This window comes from Saccopteryx bilineata, chromosome 1 (genome assembly GCF_036850765.1).
Source record: "Saccopteryx bilineata isolate mSacBil1 chromosome 1, mSacBil1_pri_phased_curated, whole genome shotgun sequence".
Classification (NCBI taxonomy): Eukaryota; Metazoa; Chordata; class Mammalia; order Chiroptera; family Emballonuridae; genus Saccopteryx; species Saccopteryx bilineata.
Window position 1 is genome coordinate 408084389 of NC_089490.1, and position 22763 is coordinate 408107151.

The following is a 22763-nucleotide window of genomic DNA, read 5'->3' on the forward strand; positions in this document are numbered from 1 at the left end:
AGGGGACTACAGCAGACCGAGTGACCCCTTGCTCGAGCCAGCGACCTTGGACTCAAGCTGGTGAGCTCGGGGCTTCGAACCTGGGTCCTCCGCGTCCCAGTTTGACACCCTATTCACTGCGCCACCGCCTGGTCAGGCAATATCTTTGCACTTTGAATATGATAAGCCTTTGTGTGGGTTTTACATCACAGTGAAATATCCCACTAATAAGGTTTTTTTTTCCCCCTTAAAGTCTACACTGTCCAGTATGAATATAAATGCAAAAGCCCCCTTTTTGGTTGATGTTTCACGGTGTATATGTTTTATTTGATAAGATTTAAGGTTTTCTAGCCTTTTCTCAAAGTTTGTATCATATAAAACGCATAAAGATTTCTTGAAATTTTAAATCAGCTTTAGCAATCAATAATTTAATTTGAATGAGTTTAATATCTTACCATTTTGTTGGGCAGGATAGACCGTTATCAGGACAGGAAAAGGGGGAGGGACCAAGGGCGGTTTGTCTCCCCACTGACTGAGGGAGTCAGCAGTCCTGAGCCCAGACCAAACAGGATAAGCAGGTGTCTCAACAGTTACTAGAAAAACTGCAGATGGGAACCTAGAAACTCTCTTAGTCCTGGTGGGAACCTTGAAACTCTCTTAGTCCTGGTGGTAACAGGACTAGTAAAAAAAAAAAAAAAAAAAGTGAGGTGGAGATTCAGTCAAAGGTACCATCCTGGGGGTCCAGCGAAGACAAGAGTTTTATCATGTGACATTTTGTTTTAATGTTTACTGTATTGACTTTAGAAAGAGAGTGAGAGAGAGAAAGAGAGACAGGAACATCAATCTGTTCCTGTATGTGCCCTGACTGGGGATTGAACCGCCAACCTCTGTTCTTCGGGACGATGCTCTAACCAACTATGCTATTCAGCCAGCGCTCATCATGTGACATTTTAGATTTTGACGCATGGATTGGTTGGAGTAAATTCTTTCCCCTTTTCCCATCTGCCAGCACTGACTGTTGCACAGAACAACGAATTCTAACCAGTAGAAAAACCACATGTGGGGTATTTCTCTTCAAATGACAAAATAATCGCATATGACAAAAATAGCCATATGGCCGTATGACATCATGTCAGCCTCAGGTGTACAGCGTCTGGATTTTCTGTTCACATGCATTGCGAAACCATCAGCACCACAAACCCAGTTAACATCCTAACCCCACACATCGTTCCAAACATGGCTTCTCTGCTCTCTTGTGATGAGGACTTTTAAGATCTCCTGTCACAGAAACTTCACCTGTGCAATACAGCATTGTCAACTGCAGTTACCAGGCTGTGCTCCATGTCCCTGTGACGTATTTAATTTGTAGCTGAAAGTTGTTTTGTTTTTTTTTGTATTTTTTGTATTTTTCTGAAGCTGGAAACAGGGAGGCAGTCAGACAGACTCCCGCATGAGCCCGACCGGGATCCAACCAGCATGCCCACCAGGGGGTGATGCTCTGCCTATCTGTGGTGTTGCTCTGCTGCGACCAGAGCCATTTTAGCGCCTGAGGCAGAGGCCACGGAGCCATACTTAGCGCCCTGGCCAACTTTGCTCCAATGGAGCCTTGGCTGCGAGAGGGGAAGAGAGAGACAGAGAGGAAGGACAACTTAGAGACAACTTCTAAGAGGGGGAGGGGTAGAGAAGCAGATGGGCGCTTCTCCTGTGTGCCCGGGCTGGGAATCGAACCTGGGACTTCCGCACGCCAGGCCGATGCTCTACCATTGAGCCAACCGGCCAGGGCCTCTACCTTTGGTCCTCCTCCACCCACCTATCTCACCCCACCCCTCCCTCCGGCAACCACCAATCTGCTTTCCTGTGTCTGACTTAGTATCTCACTTAACTAATGCCCTCAGGGTTCACCCATGATGTTGCAAATGGCAACATTTCGTTCTTCTTGATGGCTGAGTCATATTCCTTTGCTTGTGTTCGCCACAGTTTCTTTTACCCATTCGTTCCACTGATGGATGATCTCAATGGATGTTTCCTGAGGTTCACCGGTTCTTTCTCTTCTCCTCAGATATGCTGCTCAGCCCCCTCTATGACATTTTCATGTTCTTGTACTCCTTCACTGCAGAATTTCTATTTTGTCCTTTTTTGATGATTTCTATCTTTTTATTGACATTCTCTGTTTGGTGCGACATCCTTCTAATACTTTTCCTTAGTTTCTTTGGCATGATTTCCTTTATTTCTCTGACCGTATGTCAGATAAGTGATGCATAGTCTTTTTTTTAATTTAAAAATTTTTTTTTTATTTTACAGAGACAGAGAGTGAGTCAGAGAGAGGGATAGACAGGGACAGACAGACAGGAACGGAGAGAGATGAGAAACATCAATCGTTAGTTTTTCCTTGTGCGTTGTAACACCTTATTTGTTCATTGATTGCTTTCTCATATGTGCCTTGACCGTGGGCCTTCAGCAGACCGAGTAACCCCTTCTGGGGCCAGCGACCTTGGATTCAAGCTGGTGGGCTTTCACTCAAACCAGATGAGCCCGTGCTCAGGTTGGTGACCTCAGGGTCTCGAACCTGGGTCCTCTGCATCCCAGTCCGACGCTCTATCCACTGCGCCGCCGCCTGGTCAGGCAATGCATAGTCTTTTTCTAGTCATTACAACATCTGAACCTCCTCGGAGACAATTTCTGTTGGCTACACTTTTTTCCTGTGTGTGGGCCATGTCTCAGCTCTTGTGAGTAATGCTGCAGTGAACATAGGAGTGTGTGTACTTTTTTTGACTGGTGTTTTAGTTTTCACCCTGAACAGAGAAGGTCTGTGATGTTCCAGGTAGGAGACCAGCTGAGGCCCATGTGACAACTTCTAAGGAGTGGCCGGGTTAAGAGAGAGCACCTTAGCGCACAGCCACAACTGGGCCACACTCAGACCCCCAACAGAAGCAGGGACAGAAGTGGCTGGTGCATCAACAGGACCAACAGGGGCTGGACAAGGCCCGAGTGACAAGCATGGGAGTGATCCGGATGCCACAGCAACCTCCTAGGACTCTTCTTGTTTCTTCCTTATGCCTGGAGAGCCCAGCCTCTGCATGCCCAGGACTGAGGACAAGGGGACAGCCCTAATGGGCTCAGGAGGGTGACATTGGCCACATCAGTAGGGCTGAGATTAGCCCAAGAAGAAGGGTTTGTGAGGTTTTGCTGGCTGATACAACAGCTCTGGTCAGAGGTGACCGAAATGAGGGTCAACATTTGAATTCATCCAACCTTGAAGGGCTGGAGGGGCTTCAGCCATTCTCCCATCCCCATGACATCTGGACCTCATTCAAAGAAGGATCCCACTAAGACAGGGTCCACCAGGGACTGAACAGTGACTGGAAGACGAGGAATGTCCACCTTCTCCTGCCTCCTAACATTTCTGTCTCCAGAGCACAGGGCATTTTGCAGACATTTTCTCAGGTGGGGGGGCGCTCAGATCACTAAAAGGGGCTGTCCCCCTTCCAGTTGTGCTGTCCTCTGAAGCTGGCTCCTGGTGCGTCTCTTCTGTGACTCTGGCCCAGCTGACGTGACACCGTGGGGCGTTGATCCGTGGACCGTGGGGCTGCAGCATGAACTTGTGTGTTTCTCCCCGAGCTCCCAGGGCCGAGAGCCGATGCCTGCTCTGGGTCCTGGGTGGGGTGAGGCTCTCAGGCTGATGTCGGGAACACCTGTCTCCAGGCCTCCTGCTCTAGGTCCTGGGTGGGGTGGGGCTCAGCCTGATGTCGGGAACACTTGTCTCCAGGCCTCCTGCTCTGGGTCCTGGGTGGGGTGAGGCTCTCAGGCTGATGTTGGGAACACCTGTCTCCAGGCCTCCTGCTCTGGGTCCTGGGTGGGGTGAGGCTCTCAGGCTGATGTTGGGAACACCTGTCTCCTGCTCTGGGTCCTGGGTGGGGTGAGGCTCTCAGGCTGATGTCGGGAACACCTGTCTCCAGCGAGTTCCCGGGTCTCTGCGAGGAGTGGGAGACAGGAAGCTGCTTAGGATGTGCGGGTTTCTGCTACCGGACCACAACCCCCCCCCCCCCATGCCCTCCCAATGTCTGTAAAATTAGCTGTAGGTAAACACACTTAATTGTATGTCATCTGTCATTCTTTCTGTCATTTCGTCATTCTTGAACCTCGTCTTATGTTTCTTCCACTTCCTCGTTGGTGTTTATCTCCCGTGATATGCACGTATGTTAGCTGCTCCGTGTTGAAAACTGGAGGGACGATGCAGCCCTCACACTTGCCATGATGAGAACTCTTGGTGAGGGGCCTGTAGCAGCCCATCCCACCACTGGGCAGCAAAAAAAACAACAACCCACAAACCTGTCAAAAATAACCAAAATTAACATGTTTAGACTCTGGCAACTATTCAAAGCTTGATGAAATCAGAGGAATACTGAACGAAAAAATAAAACACTGGAATCAGTATAAAGCTCTTTCTGGGGCTGGTGGGGAGCCTTGTGTGACAATCGGTGGTGGCCCTGCATGGGGACAGTGACGCAGGCACGGGCTTGGGCCTGGAGTGAGGAAAGGGTGGGGTGACTCCAGGGCCCACCACAGCCTTCGATGGGGACGTGGGGGCAGCTAACACGAGTTCTGACTTGAGTGCCTGAACGGGGCAGCCCTCTCTTCTTAGACCAAAGGCTTACCTCCCACACTGTTCTAGTGTAAGGTGGCACTGAGTAGTTTGCCCAGACCCCTAGGATCCATCCAAATCACCAACTACAAATCACCAGGAAGCCTGACCAGGCCGGGGTTGCTGAGGACCCAGGTTCAAAACGCCGAGGTCATCAGCTTGAGTGTGGGATCATACGTGATCCCATGGTCACTGGCTTGAGCCCAAAGGTCACTGGCTTGAAGCCCAAGGTTGCTGGCTTGAGCAAGGGGTCACTCGCTCTGCTGTAGCTCCCCACCCCACCCCCGCCAAGGCACATATGAGAAAGCAATCAATGAACAACTAAGGTGCCACAACTATGAGTTGATGCTTCTCATCTCTCTCCCTTCCTGTCTGCCTTATTCTCTCTCTCTCTCTCTCTCTCTCTCTCTCTCTCTCTCCCCTCCCCCATCGCAAAGAAAAGAAACACCAGGAAATACACACTTTTGAGAAATCTAAATTACCCAAGAGAGGGAGGAGCCTTGTTTGTGGACCCACGGTGCTCAGGTCTCTGCTTAAAGAAGCGTTCTCCTTCTTCACTAGAAGCAATATCTATTCCCCAGAGACAGAGATGATCAAGGAGGAACACGAGGTAGCCACCCAGGGGACGCCCCTAGACTCTAGACCTGTGATGTCCACCGTGGTCCACATCCAGCCTGAGACCGTCATGCCCGACTACGTCGTCTGGTCCCTGCTCAACGCTCTCTACCTCAACCTCTTCTGCCTGGGCTTCATGGCGTTCGCCTACTCAGTGAAGGTGGGTGCGTGGGGCTTCGTCAGACTGTGTGAGCCCGCAGAGGTCTCCTGCCCGGATGGCCCTTGGGACTGGGGACTCCCAGTGAGAGCACTCTCCTGGGTATCAGTGCCTGTGTGTCAGGCGGGGGTCCATTCCCAGTGAGAGTCCGCGGGGGGAGGGCTGTATGCCCGTGCGTGCAGAGGGGAGGGTCACCTATGTCTCCACCACCCCAGGAGCCCTCCTTTCCAGCCTAATTAGAGAAATTATGTCCTTCACACATCCATCTCAGACCTCAAGTCTGGTCCAGAAAAAGGAAAAGGTCCTCAAAGACGCTGCCCCACGTGGTGTGAGAGGCCAGCAGAGGGGCCAGGGCAGGGGGAGGAGGAGCCCTGGGGCCCCTGGAGAGGCTGAGAGTCTGTGAGGGAGGGGCCCACCTGGCGCTGTCCTGCTCTGGCCCAGGGTCTGGGAGGGGAGGGCCCCAGATCTGGCTGAAGGGCTGGTAGAGGTGGTCTGGGCAGGGACCAGCCAGGGCAGGAGCTCAGTCATAGCACCTGGATCTCCCCAGGACCCCCTCCAAGCCCCCCTCCCCATCTCTTCTCCCCCAGTCTAGGGACCGGAAGATGGTGGGCGACGTGACCGGGGCGCAGAGCTACGCGTCCACCGCCAAGCTCCTGAACATCATTGCCCTGGTCCTGGGCCTCACTGGGATTATCGCATTAATTATTTATCTGGTGACTACAAGCTTCTCAATCCACATTAAGTTTTGAAAGACATCCAGCGTAGCAGAGGCGACTCGTGGCTGCCTGTGGCAGGTGGACCAAGTCCCCCCTCCCACTGCTGGTCCTGCCCCCACGCCCCACCTCTTCTCACAGCACTCTGTAAAGCAGGGGTCCCCAAACTTTTTACACAGGGGGCCAGTTCACCGTCCCTCAGACCATTGGAGGGCTGGACTATAAAAAAAAACTATGAACAAATCCCTATGCACACTGCACATATCTTATTTTAAAGTAAAAAAACAAAACGGGAACAAATATAACATTAAAAATAAAGAACAAGTAAATTTAAATCAAACTGACCAGTATTTCAATGGGAACTATGCTCCTCTCACTGACCACCAGTGAAACAGGTGCCCCTTCCGGAAGTGCGGTGGGGGCCGGATAAATGGCCTCAGGGGGCCACATGCGGCCCGTGGGGCCGTAGTTTGGGGACCCCTGCTGTAAAGCATGCCTGTCTGCAACTCACCTCAGTAAAGCGTCATTGTAGGTGACAATGCTATAATTTCCTGGGCAGGGGGCACTGCTCAACCTCCCTGACTCTGAACTGTCCAGGTGGGTGAGCGTGGCATGCAGGGCCTCTGGGAGGCCGTGGTGTTTGCACGGATGGGTGTTTGCACGGAGGGTGCAGGGACGGAGCTCAGGCCCCAAAGCCCTTCCCGAGTGGTCCCACCATCACTCTGTCCTGTTGCTGCCTCTCCTAGCCCAGCAGCTCTGTCCTTGCTCCTCTGCAGGGAGGCAGGGGCACCCAGGGGCCAGGGACGGACAGAGCTCTCAGCCCCAAAGGACAGGAGGAACCCTGAGAAGGACCAATCTTCCCACCATCTCACTAAACCAGCTGGGGCTGCTGGCTGGAGACGCTGTCAAATCCCAAGAAGGTTCTCCAGCTGTTGGGCCCCCCAGGTTTCTGGTGTAAGCCTTTGTCTGGGCCTGGTACACGTGTGGTGGGGCTGTCCTGAGCTTGAACACCCCCCTTCCCCACGCCCTGCACAGTCACTCTGGAGAGGCTAGAGAAAGCCTGGTGGCCACAGGTGTCAGGGAGGTGAATGATCTCGACACCAGCCCTGCTCTTTGGGGACCTGAGTGTGCCTGGGTTCCAGCTGTGGGGAGAGGTCCGTCCTGCTGGGTCTGGTCTGTGGTCAGCAGTTCTTCCTGGTGGGTTCCCTGCTCAGTCCCATCACCCACAGGTGCTTTGTGATAGCCACTGCAGCACCCCAACTTCTGGGCCCATTGGGGGCTGTGCTTTGTCTGTGGTGGGCAATGCCTCAAACGAGGGTGCCCCTGTCCCCAGGGGTCCCACGTCTCACAGGAGGGATATCAGGCCCAGGGATGTGGTCCTGCAAGAGGAGGGACAGGTGCAGGGACTCTTTATTCCCAAGGCCGGACATTGGTGACCAGAAGGTGATATGGGCAGAGCCTGCACTCTGAGTTCTGGGGATGGAGGGTCTGTGGTCTCAGCAACCCCCGTCCTTGAAGCTGAGGCACCCTTGCACCCACCAAGGCTCTTAGGTGGCCCCTCCAACTCTTGCTGCGGGGGAGGAGGCTCTGATGGGTGGTCTGCAGCCAGTGCGCACCCCCAGCAGGTGCCCTGATGAGGTGCCTCGTGTCTCCCGGCGACGCGCCTCCCGCCCCAGGGCTGTGCACGGTGCGGGGCTCTCTGGCGGGGCCGCGGGGTGCGAGGTCCTGGATGTGGTGTTGCAGCCCCCTCCTCGGCGTCCTGGGCTCGCGCGGCGGGGGGCGGCGGGCGGGCGGGGCGCCGCGCTCCGAGGCTGCAGCTCTGGGCTGTAATTTGTCGTTATATTTAGCGCCGGCGGCCGGGGCGGTGGCGGGTATAAGCGGCCCCGGGCGCCCCGTCCGCGCGAGAGCGGAGCGAGGCTGCGACGGCGCTGGAACCCATGGACACCGCGTACCCCCGCGAGGACCCCCGCGCCCCGACGCCCCGCAAGGCCGATGGCGCAGCGCACACAGCCGTGGCGCTGGGGGCGCCGTGCCCCCCGCCCCGCGACCACTTGATCTGGTCGGTGTTCAGCACCCTCTACCTGAACCTGTGCTGCCTGGGCTTCCTGGCGCTGGCCTACTCCATCAAGGTGGGCGGGCTGCGGCCCGAGCGGGGGCGGAGGCGGTCTCCGGGGAGCTGGGAGGGGTGGCTGGGAGGGGGTCTGGGCCGCTCCAAAGAGCGCAGGGGCGACGGGGGTGCTCTGAGGCTCCCGTGAGCCACGCCCCTAGCTTCAGCTTCTCTGGCGGGGGTCTCAGCACCCCAGCGGGCTCCCTACCCACCAAGGATTCCTGGAGGCTTATGCTGGTCTGGGAGGAGGTAGAGGCACCTTCCGGGCCCGCTTTAGGCTGAGGACGGGGCCCCTCCCCGCCCCCACCTGGGGCCAAACCTGTGTGTCCAGCTGGGGGCAGTGAAGGCAGTGGGTTCAGCCTAAGTCAATGTCCCCTCAGGCCACATTCCTCCATCCAGATCTTGGGTTCGGCATGGCCCTCCAAGGTGTGGACCCAGTGGCTGCCTGGGGTGGGGGAACCGGCCCCCCACCAGGTCCTGTGCACATAGGGAACAGGCCTTGCTGCTGTCTGCAGGCCCGGGACCAGAAGGTGGCTGGAGACTTGGAGGAGGCCCGGCGTCTAGGCTCCAAAGCCAAGTGCTACAACATCCTGGCCACCATGTGGGCCCTGGTGCCGCCTCTGCTGATCCTGGCGCTGGTGGTGACCGGGGCCCTGCACCTGTCCCGGCTGGCCAAGGACTCCGCGGCCTTCTTCAGCACCAAGTTTGAGGACTCGGACTATGACTGACAAGCCGGGCCCTACCCCTGTCCTCCCGGGGCCCCCAACCCCAGGACACTAACCCCAGGACACTAACACCTCCCCCCAGGACACTAACCCCTGGGGCGCCACACCCTGACCTCCTGGAACCCGATTCTACTCGAAGGCCTGATGCCCACCCCCCTAGCTCCAGGCTGTGCATCCAATGCTGATCCTGAAGACCCCCCTTTCGAACCCCAGGGTCCTCACCCTAACCTTGATGATTTCTGGTCCCCTAACTCCTTGATCCAGCCGGACCCTCCCTCCCCACTTACCAGGCTTAGCCTGGGTTTCAATTAAAAAAGTGCCTGGTTCCAGAAGGTGGCACCTGGGCCTGGTTCTTGGCTGGGGTGGGAGAGGGTGTCTTCCTGAGGAGAGCCACCCTAGGGACACCCACAGCCAAGTCCCCTGGTTGAACCCCAGCGTCGGTGCTGGGTCAGCCTGTCCTGAATGCTCCTCCAACTCTCCCCTGGGGCACTGTGCAGCCTGTGGCTTCTGGGTGGAGGCGCCTGAGTATTTTAGAATCAAGTTCGGGAACTTCATCTTTTCATCTCCACTGCCCTGCTGGGTCCTGTGGTTTAGTGGCTTGTCTTCCAGAACATGTGCGGCGTGTCTCCCTGATTCCACATGTGCCCGTCCCGTCTGTGTGCGCATGCGTGTGTGTGTGTGTGTGTGTGTGTGTGTGTCTGTGTGCAAGGTAAGCGGGAGTCCCTGGCCAGCGAGGTCTCTCCTGCATGTTCCTGTCTATGGGTCAGGTGTGTGCCAGTCTCCTTCTTGGGGTCATTGTATTGACCCCTGTGACCCCTGTGTCCCTTTAGTTCTGAGAAATCTGGGTCCCTGCAGTGAGTCAGTAGGGCTGGACACAAAGACCACACAGGCATGGTCATGTTGTCATGCACACACACCATTCACGCACAGACGGGATCATCCCCTCTCCGCCCACAGAGCTGTGCAGAGGGGACACTGTGGGGCAAGGACATTTTCTGAGCATCCTTGGCACTCAATGCATGTCCCTGTATTTCCCCTGCATTGGGCACCCCCTGACCCAGTGGCCTGGCAGAGGTGGGTGGCTAAACACATGCACACACCCTGTGTGGCTGGGGGCGAGGTCCCCTGGGCCTTGCTGCGGCCGGGCCAATGACAGGGCAGGCTAATTGCAGGGGCTTAAGCACAGTGTGACTCAGGGTTTCAAGCACCCCGCCCAGGGTCCTTTGCGTCTCAAGGGAGCCCCCTTAGCCCACCCATTCTGCATGGGCTGGGGGTGGAGGTCTGCTTAACCACTTACTCGGATTCCCCAAAAGCAGACCGAGGTATCTCCAGTGTACCGGCAGACAGTGCCCTGGCTGTGTGCCCACAGTGCCCCGGCTGAGTGCCCACAGTGCCCTGGCTGAGTGCCCACAGTGCCCCAGGCCCAGGAATGTGTGCTGCCTGAGCCAGACCCCAGAGGCAGAGGGCTGTGCTGGCTGGGGTCTGGGGATGAAGACGCAGCACTGGCCTGTGCTGGGCACAGGTCCCACGCTGGACCAAAGACAAGGGCACTGTGCCAGTGCTTGGACCAGGATGGAGACAGCCTGCCAACCCTGAGCTCCAGGTTTAGCCCAAGGAGGAACCAACCCATGCTGGATAGAGAGGCTGGGAGCAGGGTCAGCCCGTGTGTGGCCAGGTATATGTCCCCAGCATGGGACGGTCTGTGGGTCATCAGGAAGCAATGATTTTCCAGGCACTGAAGACAGAGAGTGTGTGGTCAGGTCAGGTAGGGGGCAAGGTCACTGGCACCCAGGTTGTGTCCTGGGCAGGCAGAGGAACGCTGATGTGATTTAGGCCATTAGCTACCCTGGTCCCTGAGCCCAGCACGCATGCGCTGTCACCCCAGAGGGTCGCCCCGCCATAGACACGGGTGGCCGCGCACACGGGTGGTCTGCACGCACAGCAGCATCACGCTCCGTCCGGGCAGCACCCCCACCTGCTGCCGGTGCCACGCCCGGATCCAGGGCTCCCGCACAGGGACCGCTGCTCTAGCAGACCTGCCGGGGCCTTCACTGGGCAAGGATGGCCTGTGGGTGCCCGAGAGCCCCACCATGGACCTGGGGGAGCTGGTACTGGCGCGTGGGCTGGTCTGCAACTTGGCCATCTCCCCTGGAGGCCACTCTGCTCCCCGTGCTGCACCCCTCCACCCCCACCCGCAGCCACACGGAGTTGGACGTGGGGTCCCCCACCCCTCCACCCACCCCATGTCCATCAGTTTGTCTGCCTGGTGTCTGCTTCTTGGAGAACCTGGACTGCCTCTCGCCAGAAAACACTTGGCCAGCGAGAGGAGGGATGGGAGCAGCGGAGGACAAGACCCACCCACTCACTCTAAGTGACCAGGGACTGGCTGGAAGCCCGATCCACCGCGTGTCCTCACTTCCCAAGGGGCTCCTCAGAGCAGACGCGGCTTTTCCCAGCACCGACTTTAATTCCTCAGGCAGTGCGCGGGCAGGACCCTCGCCACCTCACCTCATTCTTGGGAAACCCCTGAGGACCCAAGTCTGACAAGCCACCGGTGGGGCTGAGGCCCCGGCAGAAGCTGGGCAGAGCCTCGGCGGAGGGCAGCCTGTCCGGGACAGATGGACCCAGGGCCTCGGCCGAGGGCAGCCTGCTCGGGACAGATGGACCCAGGGCCAGGGAGGGCAGCCTGCTCGGGACAGATGGACCCAGGGCCTCGGAGGGCAGCCTGCTCGGGACAGATGGACCCAGGGCCTCGGAGGGCAGCCTGCTCGGGACAGATGGACCCAGGGCCAGGGAGGGCAGCCTGCTCGGGACAGATGGACCCAGGGCCAGGGAGGGCAGCCTGCTCGGGACAGATGGACCCAGGGCCACGGCCGAGGGCAGCCTGCTCGGGACAGATGGACCCAGGGCCTCGGCCGAGGGCAGCCTGCTCGGGACAGATGGACCCAGGGCCTCGGCCGAGAGCAGCCTGCTCGGGACAGATGGACCCAGGGCCTCGGCCGAGGGCAGCCTGCTCGGGACAGATGGACCCAGGGCCTCGGCCGAGGGCAGCCTGCTCGGGACAGATGGACCCAGGGCCTCGGCCGAGGGCAGCCTGCTCGGGACAGATGGACCCAGGGCCAGGGAGGGCAGCCTGCTCGGGACAGATGGACCCAGGGCCAGGGAGGGCAGCCTGCTCGGGACAGATGGACCCAGGGCCTCGGCCGAGGGCAGCCTGCTCAGGACAGATGGACCCAGGGCCACGGAGGGAAGCCTGCTCAGGACAGATGGACCCAGGGCCACAGCCTGGAACCCATGTGCGCTGGGCTCGCTCCCTCTGGCCAGAGAGGAGACACCGGTCTTGCTCCACTCGGCTGAGGAAAGGACGTGATGGAAGCCGCTCAACCCGCCTGAAGTGTCCCAGAGACCGGAGGCGTCAACGACTGAGGATGCTGAGTGCCCAGGACAGCCCAAAAGCACCTGGACCCAGCCACGACTGACCCCCAGCGTTGTGACATAAAACGTTCTCCGTGGTGAAGCTGCCGTGAGTCAGAGTCATTCTGCAGAGCGAGTCCCCCGTGCCCCTCGCTCCCTGCCGCCCTCCTCACCACAGCCCGAGCCTGCCTCTGTCTGACGCTCCCCGCCCTCCCTGGAGAAGGGACCCCGAGGTACAGCCGGTGAGGGTGCTAGCCCAGAGGGGTGGGCGCAGACACACTGCTGTGGAAGGCCACGGGGAAATCACCCATCCACGGGGGTTAGGCCAGGAAGAGCTCAGGCTGGAGGCAGTCTTGAACTTCAGGCGGAAGAATCCAGACCTTCCCTAGGGTCCAGGAGCCCAGCTGCCAGGGGGAGGGTGAGCGGGAGGCAGACAGCAGGCTGGGAGGGGGCCCAGGAGCGGGGCTGCAGCCAGCTGCAGGGAGTGTGGGGCCCATGGGAGCACCAGGCGAGGGACCCTGTGGGGCTGGAGGATCCGAGGTGTCCCAGAAGGGGTGCTGTGGGTTCCAGTGTCTTCAAACATTTCTCTCAGGACATTTTGAAGAACTTGCTGCCTCTGCTTCCGACGAGAGTGACCTCTGTATGCGGCCAGCGGAGCAGGGGAAGGAGACCTTGTGTCCTGCAAGGAGAGGAGGGTCACCTCAGGGGCTCATGGGCTCCGGGCGCCTGGCTGGGTCTGGGGGCAGTCGCCTACCTGGACACAGGGGAAGCCGGTCTTGAGATGGCCACAGCTCCACCTCCAGCGGGGAGGCCCAGGGCCTGGCCCGGGTCCTGACCGCGAGCGTCACCGAGCCCTCGGAGAAGGAGAAGTCAAGCTTGTTCCCCTGGTAGGAGAGGCCAGAGACGCTCACCCCGGAGACCCCCGCCGGACACATGGGGTCGAAGGTCACACCAGCCCTGGTGATCCTGGGAGAGGGGGCGGTTCTGTGAGGCAGGCAGGCAGGCAGGGGCGGGTGACCCCCTTCCGCCGGCCACCGCACTCACCTGAACCCCGTGAACCCAAAGAGCGCCGCCTGCAGGAAGCCCCCCATGCCTGTCAGGAAGTTCACGGCTCCAGACCCATCGGCATTCTCCGTCCACACCTGCAGGGGTAAGGCGGTCAGTCTGGCGGTCAGTCCGGGGTCCCCCGGACACAGGCAGTCCTGAGGGCACTGTCCCTACTCCCGGAGGGTCAAGTGGGAATGGCCAGGGCTGTGACCCTGCTGTGACCCCTGCTGCCCCCATCACCCGGGGGCCCCATCAGGAGGCAGGTGTGGTCAGGGCGTGGGCTGAGGCTGGGGTCAGGCTGGCCTTGAAGGGCTCGGTGATGTTGGCGAAACTCCTCTCCAGCAGGTCCCACGCCCGCCTGGGGTCCTTCAGCTCCATCCAGCCCACAGCAAACATGCTCTGGGGTCAAAGGTCAGAGGGCACGCAGAAGTGAGGTCCACCGCGCGGGGGCAGACTGAGGCCAGTGGGGGCAAGGCTGGAGCTGCCGTAAGGACCACTACCCATCTTACCCAGGTCATGGCAGGGCCCTGGGGAGATGTCGCAGCCTCGTAAATCTCCAGGTTGTTCTTACGAACGTGAGGGGTCAGGGAGAAGGGGACAGGGTACCCCAGGAGCACGACATCTGCCTGCTTCACCTCCTCTCCTGGGGACACAGGGGCTGGTGATGAGGGGGGGGGAGGAGGGCGGGGACTCGATGTGGGGAAGGGGTGCTGAAGGGGCTCCGGTCCACCTACCAGGCTCATACCCATCGAACTCGGGGTGGAAGTCCCGCTTCAGGTCGAAGGGCAGCTTGATCTTCTCAGCCACCGCCAGCCAGCGGCTGGGGACGGGCTGCCCCAGGTCCCGGGCCAGGGCTGCGGCAAAGCGCAGGCTAGGAGAGGCAGGGAGGGGGAGGCTGCAGCCCGGGGGCCCCGGCTGGCTCCCCGAATAGCGGGGCGGGGCTGGGGTGGGCTGCTGGGTCTGACCTGTTCTGGACCAGGACGTTGGTGTACACAGAGTTGTTGACCCCTGAGTGGTATTCATCAGGGGGCATGACTCCTGGGCACAACAGGCAAGACGGTGCTTAGTTCAGGGTCTTAGAGACCTTCCCTGATGCCACTGGCCCCTGTGGGGCTGGCAACATCAGGGGCTGGAAGTCACATGCTGAGCCAAGGAGTATCCATCTGCTCCCAGCTCGTGACCATTTACACCGCCCCCCACCCATGACAATCTACCCTTCTTATGACCATCCACGCCCCCTTCATGACTGCTGCCCAACCCCCCATGGCTACCTACTGCCCCTGTCCCATGACCATCCACGGCCCCTATATGACCGCTGCCCAACCCCTCATGGCTACCTACTTGCCCCTGTCCCATGACCATCCACACCCCCTTCATGACCGCTGCCCAACCCCCCATGGCTACCTACTGCCCCTGCCCCATGACCATCCACCATGCCCCTTCATGACCGCTGCCCAACCCCCATGGCTACCTACTGCCCCTGTCCCATGACCATCCACGCCCCCTTCATGACCGCTGCCCAACCCCCCATGGCTACCTACTGCCCCTGCCCCATGACCATCCATGGCCCCTTCATGACCGCTGCCCAACCCCCCATGGCTACCTACTGCCCCTGTCCCATGACCATCCACGCCCCTTCATGACCGCTGCCCAACGCCCCATGGCTACCTACTGCCCCTGTCCCATGACCATCCACGCCCCTTCATGACCGCTGCCCAACCCCCCATGGCTACCTACTGACCCTGCCCCATGACCATCCATGGCCCCTTCATGACCGCTGCCCAACCCCCCATGGCTACCTACTGCCCCTGCCCCATGACCATCCACGCCCCTTCATGACCGCTGCCCAACGCCCCATGGCTACCTACTGCCCCTGCCCCATGACCATCCACGCCCCCTTCATGACCGCTGCCCAACCCCCCATGGCTACCTACTGCCCCTGCCCCAACCATCCACGGCCCCTTCATGACCGCTGTCCAACCCCCCATGGCTACCTACTGCCCCTGTCCCGTGACCATCCACGCCCCCTTCATGACCGCTGCCCAACCCCTCATGGCTACCTACTTGCCCCTGTCCCATGACCATCCACACCCCCTTCATGACCGCTGCCCAACGCCCCATGGCTACCTACTGCCCCCGTCCCGTGACCATCCACGCCCCTTCATGACTGCTGCCCAACGCCCCATGGCTACCTACTGCCCCTGTCCCATGACCATCCACGCCCCTTCATATGACCGCTGCCCAACCCCCCATGGCTACCTACTGCCCCCGTCCCATGACCATCCACGCCCCTTCATGACCGCTGCCCAACGCCCCATGGCTACCTATTGCCCCCGTCCCATGACCATCCACGCCCCTTCATGACCGCTGCCCAACCCCCCATGGCTACCTACTGCCCCCGTCCCATGACCATCCACGCCCCTTCATGACCGCTGCCCAACCCCCCATGGCTACCTACTGCCCCTGCCCCAGGACCATCCACGCCCCCTTCATGACCGCTGCCCAACCCCCCATGGCTACCTACCGCCCCTGTCCTGTGACCATCCACGGCCCCTTCATGACCGCTGCCCAACGCCCCATGGCTACCTACTGCCCCTGTCCCGTGACCATCCACGGCTCCTTCATGACCGCTGCCCAACGCCCCATGGCTACCTACTGCCCCTGTCCCATGACCATCTACGGCTCCTTCATGACCGCTGCCCAACGCCCCATGGCTACCTACTGCCCCTGTCCCATGACCATCCACGCCCCTTCATGACCGCTGCCCAACGCCCCATGGCTACCTACTGCCCCTGTCCCATGACCATCCACGCCCCTTCATGACCGCTGCCCAACCCCCCATGGCTACCTACTGACCCTGCCCCATGACCATCCATGGCCCCTTCATGACCGCTGCCCAACCCCCCATGGCTACCTACTGCCCCTGCCCCATGACCATCCACGCCCCTTCATGACCGCTGCCCAACGCCCCATGGCTACCTACTGCCCCTGCCCCATGACCATCCACGCCCCCTTCATGACCGCTGCCCAACCCCCCATGGCTACCTACTGCCCCTGCCCCAACCATCCACGGCCCCTTCATGACCGCTGTCCAACCTCCCATGGCTACCTACTGCCCCTGTCCCGTGACCATCCACGCCCCCTTCATGACCGCTGCCCAACCCCTCATGGCTACCTACTTGCCCCTGTCCCATGACCATCCACACCCCCTTCATGACCGCTGCCCAACGCCCCATGGCTACCTACTGCCCCCGTCCCGTGACCATCCACGCCCCTTCATGACTGCTGCCCAACGCCCCATGGCTACCTACTGCCCCTGTCCCATGACCATCCACACCCCTTCATATGACCGCTGCCCAACCCCCCATGGCTACCTACTGCCCCCGTCCCATGACCATCCACGCCCCTTCATGACCGCTGCCCAACGCCCCATGGCTACCTATTGCCCCCGTCCCATGACCATCCACGCCCCTTCATGACCGCTGCCCAACCCCCCATGGCTACCTACTGCCCCCGTCCCATGACCATCCACGCCCCTTCATGACCGCTGCCCAACCCCCCATGGCTACCTACTGCCCCTGCCCCAGGACCATCCACGGCCCCTTCATGACCGCTGCCCAACCCCCCATGGCTACCTACCGCCCCTGTCCTGTGACCATCCACGGCCCCTTCATGACCGCTGCCCAACGCCCCATGGCTACCTACTGCCCCTGTCCCGTGACCATCCACGGCTCCTTCATGACCGCTGCCCAACGCCCCATGGCTACCTACTGCCCCTGTCCCATGACCATCTACGGCTCCTTCATGACCGCTGCCCAACGCCCCATGGCTACCTACTGCCCCTGTCCCATGACCATCCACGCCCCTTCATGACCGCTGCCCAACGCCCCATGGCTACCTACTGCCCCTGTCCCATGACCATCCACGGCTCCTTCATGACCGCTGCCCAACGCCCCATGGCTACCTACTGCCCCTGTCCCATGACCATCCATGGCTCCTTCATGACCGCTGCCCAACGCCCCATGGCTACCTACTGCCCCTGTCCCATGACCATCCACGCCCCTTCATGACCGCTGCCCAACCCCCCATGGCTACCTACTGCCCCCGTCCCATGACCATCCACGCCCCTTCATGACCGCTGCCCAACCCCCCATGGCTACCTACTGCCCCTGTCCCATGACCATCCACGCCCCTTCATGACCGCTGCCCAACCCCCCATGGCTACCTACTGCCCCTGCCCCAGGACCATCCACGGCCCCTTCATGACCACTGCCCAACCCCCCATGGCTACCTACCGCCCCTGTCCCGTGACCATCCACGGCCCCTTCATGACCGCTGCCCAACCCCCCATGGCTACCTACCGCCCCTGTCCCGTGACCATCCACGGCCCCTTCATGACCGCTGCCCAACGCCCCATGGCTACCTACTGCCCCTGTCCCATGACCATCCACGCCCCTTCATGACCGCTGCCCAACCCCCCATGGCTACCTACTGCCCCCGTCCCATGACTATCCACGCCCCCTTCATGACCGCTGCCCAACCCCCCATGGCTACCTACTGCCCCTGTCCCATGACCATCCACCACGCCCCTTCATGACCGCTGCCCAACCCCCCATGGCTACCTACTGCCCCTGCCCCAGGACCATCCACGCCCCCTTCATGACCGCTGCCCAACGTCCCATGGCTACCTACCGCCCCTGCCCCATGACCATCCACGCCCCCTTCATGACCGCTGCCCAATCCCCCATGGCTACCTACCGCCCCTGTCCCAGGACCATCCACCGTGCCCTCACCCTTCAGGTGGTACTTCTCCTCCGCAGGGCTCCACTCTACCCGGCTGCACCAAAACTCAGCCACGGCGCGGACCACATCCCAGCCACCAGCCTCTCGGAAGAGCTGCAGGTCCTGCAGGAGGACCGGGCTGGACAGCGGCCACGGCACCCACGGCTCTATAGTTCCCAGTGGCCGCTGCGCTTCTTGCCAATGCCCACCCTTCCGAGCACACAGAGGGAAAGGCTTGGTTCCAGGCAGGAAGTCCCAGCCCGGTGGGGGGAGGTGGCCACACTAGCAGCAGTCACTCTTGGTGGGCACAGTGACACCTCACCTGGGTGCTGTGGTAATAGAGCTGGAAGGCCAGCACCACAGCCCCGTTGACGTGGACTTCCTGGGTCCCGTAAACGTCCTCAGGGCAGACCTCCAGGCCAGAACCAGCGCTCTCCCAGGCAAACTTGGCTCCCTGAGGGTTGGGGGGAATGCAGACCTGATTCTGTTCTCAGTGGGGGGAGGGGGGAGGCGAGGGGGGGGGGCGCGGCCCATGCATTTCCTAATGCTCTCATCCTTAAGCCACAGAGGGTAGAGGTGGGGGCACCAACTGCCCGAGTGCTCACTGCATGTGCCCAGTATGACCAGGTGGCCTCTGCTGGTTTCACTGTGGGCTGCCCCGATGCAGGGCAGTGAGGGGCCCCCGGGGGGGTCCTATCCAGGCCATTTCCACCTGTACAGGCTGGGGCATGCTGCTGAGCCCCTGTAAGAATCCAAGACATCCCCCCCCTTCCAGAGAAAGGTCTGGCAATATCAAGCCCTTCTGAGGTACCCTGCAGGGGTCGTCAAACTTTTTATAAAAACCGCCCACTTTTGGCCCTGGCCGGTTGGCTCAGCGGTAGAGCGTCGGCCTGGTGTGCGGGGGACCCGGGTTCGATTCCTGGCCAGGGCACACAGGAGAAGCGCCCATCTGCTTCTCCACCCCTCCCCCTCTCTTTCCTCTCTGTCTCTCTCTTCCCCTCCCGCAGCCAAGGCTCCATTGGAGCAAAGATGGCCCGGGCGCTGGGGATGGCTCCTTGGCCTCTGCCCCAGGCGCTAGAGTGGCTCTGGTCACGGCAGAGCGACGCCCCGGAGGGGCAGAGCGTCGCCCCCTGGTGGGCGTGCCGGGTGGATCCCAGTCGGGCGCATGCAGGAGTCTGTCTGTCTCTCCCCGTTTCCAGCTTCAGAAAAATACAAAAAAAACCCAAAAAACCCCCAAAAAACAAAAAAACCCGTCCACTTTTGCAGTGCTGGTCAACCTGGTCCCTACCGTGCAACCAAACAGCGCTGCGATTGGCCCACCATGAAAGCTGGAACGCCCACCAGTGGGCGGTAGGGACCAGGTCTACCGGCACTACAAAAGTGGGCGGTCTTTATAAAAAGTTTGACGACCCCTGCAGGGGGTTACTCAGCCCCCCCCCCCTCACCTGGTAGCCTAGGTTACGGGCGTTGTCCAGGGCCCCGCCCAGCGTCTGGACGCGGTACTGCAGGAGAGCCCTGGCGGCCTCTGGCTGGAACAGGAGGATGTTGGGGAACATCCACAGATCCTGAGAGCACAGCCGAGGGGTCCCTTGTCCCGGAGTGCTCGCCCCTTCCCCCCTCCCCCTCTCTCTGCCCTGGAGGGGCCTCAGAGACAGCACAGCTCCTTGCTGCCCACCTGGGTCTGTCCTGGGCTCTCCCCGCCTGCCCACCACACATCCTCATCTCCAGCTCAGACCCTATGGACCCCTGCCCAGGGCTTCACCTCCCCAGTGGGCATCTGGGTCGGCCTGGGGCACAGGTCAGGGTCCGGGTGTGGGCGGCCTGCCTCACTGTGCGCTGCCCGCCTGACTCAGCCCCTCCACGCCCACAGCACCGGCTTCCCTGGACCCTCCATGCCCACTGGTCACCAAGTCCCCACTTCTCCTGGCTCCCACTCCTGCCTGAGTCCTCACCCTCCTCCCTCCATGCTCCCTCAGCGGCTACAAGGGTCTTTCCAGAACACACATCTGTCTGTGTCAACCCCAATTTAAAAAGTCTCTACGGCTCCTGCATCTCCCTCTCTAACTGCCCTTCCTGCCTCGGGGGCGGGGGGCACAGCTCCCAGCCCTGGCTAGACGCCATGCACCCTTCCAGCTCTGGGACTTTGTGCCTTCTGGTCTCCTTGCAGAATCACATATTCATCAAACTCCCACATCCTTTGGCTGAGATGCCCCCTCCTCCAGGAAGCCTTCCTTTCTGCGATGGCCCCCTGTGCTTCCCCAACCACAGTTCCCATCCCAGGCAGGGCAGAGGCAGCAGCCTGCTTGTGCCTTAGCCACAGGACCCTCTGTGCCCGTGCGCCACCCACCCTGCGGCAGGTGTGCGTTGGGATGATGCTCACCTGGTCCCAGAACACGTGGCCCCAGTAGCATTCCTCACGGCTCCCGTTGGCGAGGCCCCCGGGGCTGAGTCCGTGGCAGCCGTAGCCCGGGATCCCGGGCTCGGGCAGGGCACTGAGAAGGTAGTAGAGGGCACCACGCAGGGCCTGGCGCAGCGACAGGGGCCCCACCACATCCAGGCCACAGCCTGCCCAGAGCTGGGCCCACGCCTGGGCGTGAGCAGTATACAGAGCGCCCCTGGCCTGCAGCTGCAGGGCCTCGGCGAGGCAGGCCTGGGCCTCAGCCTGGCTGCTGCCCACCACTGTCAGGAACTCCCAGGTCCTGTCTTCCTCACCTTCCCCCAGGGTGAGGGCTGGGGGCACTGGTGTCCACAGCATGTGCACCTCCTGCTGCAGCCCCCCAGGCTGCTCAGGGGTGAGCGTGAGGCCATACAGATACCTACGAGAGCATGGCTGTGTCTTAGGGACAGGCTTCCCCCCGGGCCACCCGGCTGGCCTCCAGCCCCTTCTCACCGGGCTCCCCGAAAGTCAGGCCCCCAGTGCAGGTCCAAGTCTGGGCTTTCTGGGCGGAAGGCAGACCGCAGCCGCACCGTGATGGGCCGGCTCCCCGTGGCCAGGCGGGTGATGGACACACTGAAGGCCAGGACATGCGGCAGGGTGCGGTGGGCATAAATGCGTTGGGAGGCCCGGAAGCTGGAGCCCTCCAGGGTGTGCAGAAAGGACCCTGGGGGTGGCAGAGGGGAAAACAGGCAAGTCACCTCCCTGCCCCACGCAGGGCCAGTGAGAACAGTTACCAGGCTGCTGGCCTTTCTGCGCTGGGAGTGGAGCCCCCCTCGCCCTTCAGGGAGGCAGACCCGCCACCGGAGCTGAGCTGCCCTGTGCAGGAAGTTCCAGTTCACTGGGGCTCCCAGACCCTGCCAGTCCAGGAGCACTGCCCTGTCCACTAGGTCTCAAAAGGCAGCGGCCCGGGGCCTTTCCTTTGAGCTGGGCATCTTGACTTAGAAGACGCCAGGGGAGGATCAGTTCCCCCACTAATCTGGAACAACGGCTGGGGCGAGGAGGGCTGGCAGGACGAGCAGAGGCTACCTGTGTTAGTGTCCAGGACAAAGGCCGTGGTCATCGGTTCTCCTGTCCCTGCAGAGGCCTCCAGCTGGACGTTGAGGGGACTGGGTAGAATGGCCCGGTGTGTATCCCCCAAGGCCCCATTGTATACGCCACTCACATGCAGGGTGTCATGATAGACACGTGTGCCCAAGTATGCGTTGGTCACGGTGGCCCAGAGCCGGGGGTCACCGGGCAGAGCGTGAGCCGTGAACACGGTGGGGTCTTCACCAGCATCCGCCATGGGGGGCCTTTTTCAAAGGAGGGGCCTGGAAAAGGGTGGGGGTCAGGGGACCCCCTATTTGGCTGGGTTTCCCTCTTCTGACAGGGTTAACCCCAAAGCCCCCTGCCCTTGGAACGTGGCTGACGTCCTCAACAGATGACGGCAGGCGGGTAGGCCCACCTGGGCAGCCCTGGTTCTCAGAAACCCCACTTTGGAGCCACCCTAGGAAAAGCCGTCACCCCTAATACTGATGTCCCAGGACCCAACTTAGTCCCCAGACTACACCTTGAGACACCCGGTCCTAACCCTTCCGTTTCTCTCCAGGCCGCAATCCCAGAGCCCCACCCTGTGGGTGGAAGTGAGGAGGCCTGCGCCCACGAACACTGCTCCCCGAGGAGGCCGCCTTGGCGCGCTGTGGGGTGTCGGGGGGTGCAGTCCTAGGGCGCTGGGAGGGGCTGAGGGATCGAGAGGCCCGGCCAGAGCCTCGGGAGGAAGGGTCACCGCCGTCTCTGGGCTCACCGCAGCCCCGCCGGGTGGGACGGAGAGGTGCCCTGTTGCTACCGTGTCGGCCGGAAGGTCCTCAATCCCCGCCCCCAGGGCGGTGCAGGGCGGTGCAGGGCGGGCGGGACGGACGGCTGGTCCCCGCCCCCGGGGCGCGCAGGAAAGACGGGGCCGGGACAGCGCGTGTGGGTTGGGTTACAGCCCGGATCCCAAACCCTGAGGCTGCGTGGCTCGCTGTGCAGACCCGGTGGGCCGCGGGCGGAGATGGGCCTTGAGGGAACGTGTGTGAGAAACAGGGTGCCAACCTTAACCCCAGAGATGTCTCCCAAGGCGGGTCCGAGAGGGGCAGGGGCCTCGGGCTGCAGCCCTCCCTGCTGCCT

General features: G+C 60.9%; 3 protein-coding genes across 4 annotated transcripts; 2 read left to right on the forward strand and 1 right to left on the reverse strand.

Annotated features, from left to right (window-relative positions):
- Positions 1-5210: 5210 nt before the first annotated feature.
- LOC136320954 (interferon-induced transmembrane protein 3-like) lies at positions 5211-6418 on the forward strand. Its single transcript, XM_066254102.1, has 2 exons — positions 5211-5396; positions 5981-6418. The coding sequence occupies exons 1-2, from the start codon at positions 5211-5213 to the stop codon at positions 6140-6142; spliced, it is 348 nt and encodes a 115-aa protein (XP_066110199.1). The 3' UTR covers positions 6143-6418.
- A 509-nt stretch (positions 6419-6927) lies between these two features.
- On the forward strand, positions 6928-8945 carry LOC136320955 (interferon-induced transmembrane protein 5). The gene is made up of 2 exons (XM_066254103.1): positions 6928-8235; positions 8729-8945. Exons 1-2 carry the CDS (start codon positions 8044-8046, stop codon positions 8939-8941), a joined length of 405 nt encoding a protein of 134 aa, XP_066110200.1. The 5' UTR covers positions 6928-8043; the 3' UTR covers positions 8942-8945.
- Positions 8946-11938: 2993 nt separating this feature from the next.
- Positions 11939-22455, reverse strand: LOC136319137 (protein-glucosylgalactosylhydroxylysine glucosidase-like). Of its 2 annotated transcripts, none has more exons than XM_066252522.1 (14): positions 22168-22455; positions 21645-21928; positions 21072-21282; positions 20562-20997; positions 19627-19710; positions 18504-18635; positions 18193-18304; positions 14365-14437; positions 14134-14270; positions 13909-14042; positions 13703-13798; positions 13397-13494; positions 13107-13318; positions 11939-13031 (listed from the first exon to the last, which is right to left on the reverse strand). In XM_066252522.1, the coding sequence occupies exons 2-14, from the start codon at positions 21901-21903 to the stop codon at positions 12928-12930; spliced, it is 2088 nt and encodes a 695-aa protein (XP_066108619.1). In that variant the 5' UTR covers positions 21904-21928; positions 22168-22455; the 3' UTR covers positions 11939-12927. The 2 variants fall into 2 exon arrangements, with proteins under 2 accessions (XP_066108619.1, XP_066108618.1); XM_066252521.1 differs by having other exon boundaries at positions 11941-13031; positions 19627-19746.
- Positions 22456-22763: the final 308 nt, after the last annotated feature.